The sequence below is a fragment of the Rhincodon typus genome, chromosome 47 (genome assembly GCF_021869965.1).
Source record: "Rhincodon typus isolate 14 chromosome 47, sRhiTyp1.1, whole genome shotgun sequence".
NCBI lineage: Eukaryota > Metazoa > Chordata > Chondrichthyes > Orectolobiformes > Rhincodontidae > Rhincodon > Rhincodon typus.
In genome coordinates, this window is record NC_063378.1 from 6508368 (window position 1) to 6517503 (window position 9136).

General features: G+C 43.6%; 1 protein-coding gene across 1 annotated transcript; it reads left to right on the plus strand.

The window, feature by feature from the left end:
* Positions 1-490: 490 nt before the first annotated feature.
* LOC109926494 (CD276 antigen-like) lies at positions 491-5888 on the plus strand (the record flags this gene model as incomplete). The annotated part of the gene is made up of 4 exons (XM_020526340.2): positions 491-887; positions 2198-2236; positions 2617-2713; positions 4819-5888. Coding segments are annotated over 4 exons (708 nt in total), but the record flags the coding sequence as incomplete, so codon positions are not given.
* Positions 5889-9136: the final 3248 nt, after the last annotated feature.

Here is a 9136-nt window from a genome sequence, read left to right on the forward strand (position 1 = left end):
ACCCTATTCTCCCACTAGTGGAAACATCTTTTCATTATCCACCCTTTCAAGCCCCCTCAGAATCTTCTTTGTTCCACTAAGATCATGCTTCATTCTTCTAAAATCTGATGGATAAAGGCCTAACTTGTTTAGCCATCCTTGATAAGTCACCCGCTTCATCCCAGGAAACAGCTTTGTGAGTCTCTTTTGAACAGCCTCTATCCTATCCAGTATACCCTCTTTTATACAGGGATCAAAACTGTACAGTACAAAGGGAGCTGACGGCGGTCTTGAGGTGTTCTCCCATCATATGTAAAATAGAAAACATGTGATTCAAAGTGCTGTCTAGCTGCTCTGTGTTTACAGATATCTAGCACAAAATGCTTGTTAGGTGAAGTCCCTTAATGTCTGACCTTTTAACCTTTTCATAGAAATGGGAGCAGTGAGTTACTGATCAGAGCTTCTTGTAAATCCAGCATCTCCATGTATCCATGTGAAGCTTGTGATGTAACATACCAGCAGGGAGGTTATATCTGTGGATAAATACTTTCAATCTTTTCCAGGTGACTCTCCTGTCCCAGTTTCAGGGTTCCTTGGGGAGCAGGTTGTGCTGCCCTGTACCTACAAAGGGAAAGTCCCAGTCTCCGATTTACTGGTAATCTGGGGCATTTCAGAGCGTGAAATTTTATGGAAGTTCATCGATGGGAACGATGATTTGACAGACCAACACCCAAGGTTCAGAAACAGAACAGATCTGTTCAAAGATCAACTGGAACAAGGCAACTGGTCATTTCTGATCTCTGACCTCAGGGAGTCTGACCAGGATGAATACAAGTGTTACATTTACAAGAGAATAGCCGTGGGTTATAATTTGGAGCAAACTGATTTTGTCCATCTCTCAGTAACAGGTAAGCAGTTCCTCAGTCAGGTATTCTGCATTTAATCACTGAATTTTACAGGCAGGTTAATGCAGGGGTTATGTTACTGGACTAGTAATCCAGAGACCTGGACTAATAATCCAGAGAATGAGAGTTCAAATTTCACCATGGCACTTCCAGAATTTAAATTTGGTTTATTCAATAAAAATCTGGAAATAGAGAGTTGGTTCCAACAAAAGTGACCATGAAACTGTTGGGTTGTTGTAAAACCCCAAGTGGTTCACTCAGGTCCCTTGAAGGAAGAAAACCTGCCATTCTTGCCTGATTTGCTCCATATGTGACTCCAGTCCCACATTAACCTGATTGATATTTAACTGCCCTCTGACCTACTCGGCTACTTGAATCAGTTTGTGTCAAACCACTACACTGCAACCTAGGCAAGAAATCAGGATACCAGGTTTTAATCCAGCCCATTTGAATACCAGTGTCTAAGGTGGGAGAACTGTGTGACGTTGTATCAACCTTGTGTCCCAGATTTTGCTGTCACCATCCTTGGATATGCCTTGTCATACTGGCCAAGTAGACCCACTAGAAATGGCAGTACAATGATATGCAATCAATTGGGATTGATCTTGGAATTCCTCAACATTGACTGTGAGCCCCATGAAGTCTCCCAGCCTCCGGTCGAACATGGGCCTGGAAACCTCCTGCTGATTCTCACCTCCTGCCCTCCCTGAGCTGATCAATGGGTACCCTACAATGTTCGCTACCTCTTGGAGGAAGCACTGAGGGTCACACAGACACAGAATCTACTGAGTGGGTCTTCCCTGTCTATCCCTGAGGGTCACTCGGAAATAAATCCCACTGAGTGAGCTGGCTGAGCCCTGAAGGACGGAGCTACCAAACTGGGTGATGGAAGGGGTTAACGGTGTGAGAACCTGCACTTTGTCCCCAGAAGCATGGTCCTTCTGTCTCTGAGGTTGGGGTACAGGACGTGGGACCCACAGCACCCCCCAAGCAGCCTTTACAAGACCCAGTGCACTGAGCTTGAAAGTGTCTCCCAGTCGGCCCAGGATCCTGTGAGGATTGTCCCCACAGGGGGATGTGAGCTGCTGGGAATGATCCTGCTCAGGAATTTCTGGAAAACTTCCATTCTACCCTTCACAGTTAATGGAATCCTGTTGGAATTTTCACTCCCAATCCTGTTCCTGATCCCTCCAGATCAGTTTGATCCGAACCTGTTTCCTTCCTGGATGTGTTTCTGTAAAGCCCGATAGAGTCTCTGAACATTTCTGCAGTTTGTTTCACACACTGTACTAAACACTTGATGTTTTCTTTAGAGCAAGTTCCTACACCTGGACCAAACACACTTGTACCAGGTAAAACTACTGCATGTGTTTTCAGCCCTTACATTTGATCATGCTGGACAGACAGGAAGGAATATTGGAAGGCTTGAAATGCTGTGTGATATTTTACCAAAGAATGATAGGGAGAGTGAGTGGTGTGGGTCACTGTTAACCTGCTCGATTCCAGATGCTGTTGGGTTTAAATGAATGAAGGCTGGTGCTAGTCAGTGTCCAGTTCTCTCTATTGAAAAGCATGTATCGATCTCATTGTGGGGCAGTGTGCATATGCCTCCAGGAATTACCCAGGGATCTGTTTGTACTGGGGCTGGTTCTGAAACACTAGGTGCTGAGGGTCTCTGCTGTTAGTTTTGTTCGTGTGTCCCAGTCTGTTCATGGCTTCATTCTGTCTCTAGGTACTGGACTGTCTCGTGGTGAACTAACAGCAATTATTTATGCCGTCTTTTTTGTGGGTATTTATGTTGCTGTCATAGCCCGAAGCTTAATAAAACGGTGAGTTATAGAATGTTCCACAGTTCCTATTGTTAATTCTAGTTTTGTGTCATTACATTTTATATCGTGAAGATGTTGTGTGCAGTAATACATTTTGAACTTTGTGGATAACGCTGCAAAGTGCTATTTTGCCCTGAAAGACAATGCCATCCCTTTGGAATCTTCCTTCCCGATCCTGTTGCTGATCAATCTGACCCAAGCCCTCCCTGGATGTGGTTCTGTAAAGCCTGATAGAGTCTCTGAGCATTTCTGTTGTTTGTTTCACACAGCCACAAAATGCATGATATTTTCTTTGAGCATCTCCAATATTGAAGTGAGTTCTTATTTTTCTATTTGTCTGGTGCCTCAGTCAGCACAGCTCCTGTGGAGTGTCTAACTCTTGCCCATTTCCTCCCCTATAAGCCTCCTCCCCTCTACACTCTGTGCTCCATCACCATGCAGCTCCTGGCACTTATTCTCCAGCTGCCATTGGTGCCCAGGACAGTAAATGTAATTTCAGGGGGTTGTATAACATGGCTATGCAGGCTGGGAGGAGGACACAGAGGCTCCAGAATGACGTAGACAGATAAGGTGAGTGGGGAATAAGTAGCATACGATAATGTGGGACGATGAGGTTAAGAATATAAAAGGAGGACATCGTTTAGAAGCTAAGAAACTGCTAGATCTTGCTGTTTACAGAATTGGTTTCACCTGGACAAGGAGTACAATGTTGGCACACAGGCACATTGTGCAGTTTGGAAACCAAACAGCATGTTGACTTTTATTGCAAGGGGCTGGTAGTACATGAAATGAGCAAGTCTTGGGACAAGGCTTTGGTCAGACAACTGGAGTTACCTGCAGCTTTTACCTTGAATATTCAAGGAGGTATGTACTGTATTGGAGACAGCCGAGTGAATGCTCACAAAGATTGGTGTCTGGGTGGAGAGGATTGTCCAGTGGTAAGGTAGAGCTTGTATTCACTGGTGTTTAGCAGAATGAGATTATGTTACTGAGAGATCACCATTGTCTGCTCACTCACCCTGAGGAGATGACCGCTCTGGATTTAGAGTCTGCCATAGATCTTCAAGTGACTTTACAGGTAGTATCTTGACTCACGGATTGTAAGATGTTACCTCCATCCTGAATGTTTGATTGATTCGTAACAAGCTCCCCCCAGACATTACTGTCAACACTTCAAGAAGAGCTTCTGTCTTTATAAGAGTTTTCATATACTCCCCTGGAATGCGGCTGAGATTTGAGAAAACAGGACTTGGCAGGGCAGTTGCTTTTCAACCATCCAGACAGTGTCCGGTCTACCATTAATTATTTTACAGGAGTCTTGCCTGTGGAGCTGGCGTCAAAAGAGTTACTTCCCCCCAGTTCTCACCCCTCTTAAGATCTCACCTCAATTCCTCATTTTAAGCAGCATGGAGTCACGGAAATGTACAGGCACCCACGTGGGAAAAGTTGGTTGAAGTGCTGTAACCATGATTTATCTGTTGCTTTGAAGATCGTTACGCTTATTACATTCCTGAAGTGAGGAGGAGGGATTGTGAGGGGTACTGGAAGAGTTCTTTCACTGTCCAAACTTCCTCTGAGTCACCTCCAATATATTTACATCTATCCTTCCTTAAATGAGGAGACCAAAACTACACATGGTATTTGAGATGTGGTCTCACCAATGCCCTGCATAACTAAAGCATAACATTAACTTTATGTTCAATTCATCCTGTGATATGGAATAGCATCCCATTAATTTTATTTACTTGCTGTGTCTCTATACCAATCTTTTTGTCACTTACACTAGAATGCCTACGTCCCTCCAAATTGTCTAAGTATTACTCCATATTTTTCATTCTTTCTGTCAAAATGAATAACTTAACATTTTCCCCAGTTACATTCCATCTGCCAGATTTTTGCCCGCTCGCTTAACCCATCTATATAGAATTACAACCTGCTTATATCTTCACAACATATTTTTATGACTATCATGATATCACTTAATATCTAAAGATAGTAGTGCAAGATTGAGGGGCTGAATGGATTAATTAGTTAATATAATATTTTAATATTTAATATAATTTAATTCTAATATAATTTGCAATCTGCTGATTTCTCTCTCCTAGTAACTGTATTGAAGACCAGTGTTGCAGGACTCACACTGAAGCACTGAATGCTGACCCTTTGAGAGAGGTGATCTGTACAAGTGAAGTACAAAGCATTGTGACTACAGCACCTGAGCATCAGGATGGAGCGGCTGGAGAACAAAACCTTCTGGGGAATGGGGCTATCCAGCTCTGAGTTTCCACTGCACTGAGCCTGGCTCAGGGAGAGGGAAATCAGCCCAGCATTATGGGGATTGAGTGATTCCTGGTGGAAAGCCTGAACTCAGGATTAGGATTAACAATCACTTCCCACTTTGCACAAATCCTTCCAAGATTGCACTGCTCAGGAAGGAAGTTCCATATTGAAGTGTTCCATATTGCTTTTACTAGAAAAACTGTCCAAAATATAAGTATCTCTATTATATCTCAGTATTACTGTTATAGATTGTCAAACCAGTGTCAGGGCTTATCTGTAGCTTTGCAGTTCTAACTCTAATTCCTGACACTGATCCTATGAGAAATATAATAATTTCCTTATTCTTCTTAATAATTAACTTATTAAGTTGTTCTCAGTCTGAGTGCTGCCAGGGTCCCATTTGTTGTCCATCTCAACTTGACCCACTGCAGCCCTTGTACTGATGGTGCTCCCACAGTGGGGAACGTGGGAAGAGGCTTTGGAAACTGCCTCTGCAGCAGCACCTACTGGGCAAAGCCAGGAGCTACAGCATTGCCAGCAACTGGATGGCTTACAAATTTAACTTTTTAGATGGCCAAAAACCATGCAGAATTATATTTTCTAATCAACCTATTCAGAGACGTTATTACATTCCCCTGGATCAGGTGGAATTTTAACCCGGGCCTCCTAACTCAGAGATAGAGACAATACGACTGCACCACAACAGCCCCTTCAATCATGTCTTGTGTGTTTAACTTGCTTTCCAAGATGACGTTACTCCAAGCAATTTTTTTTGCCAATTGGTGTATAGATTGTCCTGTGAATATTTTAGAAATATAATGTACATTTCCATCTACTACTGTCGTGCTTTGCAAAGTTTTGCTCCAAGCTATAATTAAAGGGAAGCTGATTACTAGTGGGTCTACAGTCTGATGTTTAATGACTCTGCTGGTCACTACATGAACAGAGGGACTGCTGCCTACAGGTAGCAAGTCCCTGATATGACTTGGAGTGAATTGAATTGGCTGAAAACTGGGATCAGTGATTGTGGGAATCCCATTCTGTCAGTTGAGGCAGGGGTAGCGGGGGATGAGCATTTGATGATTGCACAGTGTTCAGCACTATTCACAACTTCTCAGACACTGAAACAGTTTGTGTTCAAATACAACAAGATCAGAATGATATCCAGGCTTGAGCTGATAAGTAGCAAGTAATATTTGTGCACAGCAGCTCGGTGGTTGCAACTGCTGCCTCACAGTTCCAGGGACCCGGGTTTGTGTCCACCCTCAGGTGACTGTCTGTGTGGAGATTGTACGTTCTCCCCGTGTCTGCGTGAGTTTCTACCGGGTGCTCCGGTTTCCTCCCACAGTCCAAAGATGTGCTGATTAGGTGGATTGGCCAAGGCAAATTGTCCATAGCATACAGGGATGTGTACGCCAAGTGGATTAGCCATGGGAAACGTGGTATTACGTGAATAGGATCGAGATCTCGGTCTGATGGGATGCTCTTTGGAGGGTCGGTGCAGACTCGTTATGTCTTTCTCCACTGTAGGGATTCAGTGATTCACAGAAATGCCAGGCAATGACAATCTCCAATATGAGACAAAGTAACCACCAATCCTTAACATTCAATGATATTACCTTCACTGAATTTACCCTGCTATCAGCTCCCTGGTGGTTACCATCCACCAGAAACTCAACTGAACCCACTACATAAACACAGTGGCTACACAAGCAGACCAGAGGCTAGGCATACTCACCTCTTGACACTCCAAAGCCTCTCCACCATCTACAAGGCACAAGTCAGGAGTGTGATGGATAAGTGCAGCTCCAACAATACTCAAGACGTTCAAAACCATCCTGGACAAAGTAGCCCACTTGATTGGTCTTGCATCCACTCCCTGCACCGACAGTCGATAACAGCAGTGTGTACCAGATGCACTGCAGACGTTCACTGAAGATCCTTAGACAGTACCTTCCAAACCTACAACAATTTCTATGTAGAAGGACAAGGCAGCAGATACATATAACATCACACTTTACAATTTCCACTCACTATCCTGACTCAAAAATATGACATTGGGTCAAAGTCCTGGAATTTCCTCTCTAATGGCATCGTGAATCAATCTACAGCAGGGGGCCTGCAGTGGTTCAGGAAGGTAGCTTATCCCTATCTTCTCAAAAGCAGTTTGGATTGGACAATAAATTCTGGCCAGCCAGTGATGCCCATATCCTACAAGTGAATAAAAAAAAAACGTTGGGTGAGCAACTGGAAACACACAAGGACCTGAAAGTTTTTCTGAACTCCTCATCATAAATAGCGATTTATTACGTTAAAAAAGTGTTTAAACAGTCATGCTTTGTTCATCACAAGAACATTATCAATCAGATTGCAAACCAAGTCATTTACAAAGATGATGGTTCAGAAGACCCAAAGCTTGGTCAGAGACATATGTTTCAGGAATTTCTTAGAAGAGGAAATTGAGGTAAGTAAGCTAGAGCATAGGGCTTGGAACTGAATGTGTAGCCAGTTCTGAGGAAAAAAATTCCCAAAACCTTTTTCACGCAGCAAAATTCCTTTTATTCACCATTAAAATGACAGATCAAGAACATACATTCTTCTTCACTGCCAATTTCCCCTGTGTCCTGGCAAATTGGCTCCCAACAGTTCCACACGCACTAACTGAGTAATCAACAGTGGGAGTGCTATTAAGAAATGTCTTAAGGTGCACTATTTGAGACAAACCAACAACAGGACACAGCAGGTTAATAGGACTGACATACAGATGATCAGAAAATAAACTAAGTGAATTAGAAGCTTTGAATGCTGCTAAAAGTGTGCGTGTGTGTTTGCCATTGGGACTATGGCTGATCAGAAAATCCTCAACTCCACTTTCCGGCCTTTACCCCATAACTCTCGATTCGGTTAGTGATTAAAAATCTGTCACTCTCAGCCTTGAATGGAATGAATGACCCAGTCTCGACAACTTTCTGTGGTAAATGATTCCACAGATTCACTCCTTTCTAAGTGCAAATAGTTTGGATGGAGCAGATTTTATCAGGTGTGTCCAGGAAGGATTTCTGACTCAATATGTAGATAGGCCGACTAGAGGGGAGGCCATGTTGGATTTGGTACTTGGCAACGAACCAGGTCAGGTGTCAGATCTCTCGGTGGGAGAGCATTTTGGTGATGGTGATCACAACTCCCTGACTTTTACTATAGTCATGGAGAGGGATAGGAGCAGATGGTATGGGAAAGTATTTAATTGGGGGAGGGGGAATTACAATGCTATTAGACAAGAACTACCAAGGAGTACCAATTGGGGTCAGATGTTCTCAGGGAAATGCACGAAAGAAATGTGGAGGTTGTTTAGGGAGCAGTTGCTACAGGTACTGGATAGGTTTGTCTCACTGAGGCAAGGAAATGAAGGTAAGGTGAAGGAACCTTGGATGTCAAGACATGTTGAACACCTAGTCAAGAGGAAGAAGGAAGCTTACTTAAGGTTGAGGAAGCAAGGATCGGACAGGGCTCTAGAGGTCTACAAGGTAGCCAGGAAGGAACTGAAAAATGGGCTTAGGAGAGATAGAATGGGGTATGAGAAAACCTTGGTCGGTTGGATCAAGGAAAACCCCAAGGCTTTCTATACTTATGTGAGGAACAAGAGGTTGGCCAGAGTGAGGGTGGGGCCAATCAGGGATAGTGGAGGAAACTTGTGTGTGGAGTCAGAGGAGGTAGGGGAGGTCCTTAATGAATACTTTACTTCAGTATTCACCAGTGAGAGGGACATTGACGTTTGTGAGGACAGCGTGAAACAGGCAGATATGCTCGAACAGGTTGTTGTTAGGAAGGAGGATGTCTAGAAATCTTGAAAAACATGAGGATAGATAAGTCCCCTGGGCCAGGTGGGATATTCCCAAGGTTACTACGGGAAGCGAGGGAAGAGATTGCTGCCCCTTTGGCAATGATCTTTGCTTCCTCACTGTCCACTGGAGTAGTGCTAGAAGATTGGAGGGTGGCAAATGTCATTCCCTTGTTCAAGAAAGGGAATAGGGATATTTCTGGAAATTACAGACCAGCCAGTCTTACTTCTGTGGTGGGCAAATTATTGGAGAGGATTCTGACAGATAGTATTTATGATTATTTGGAAAAGCACAGTTTGATTAG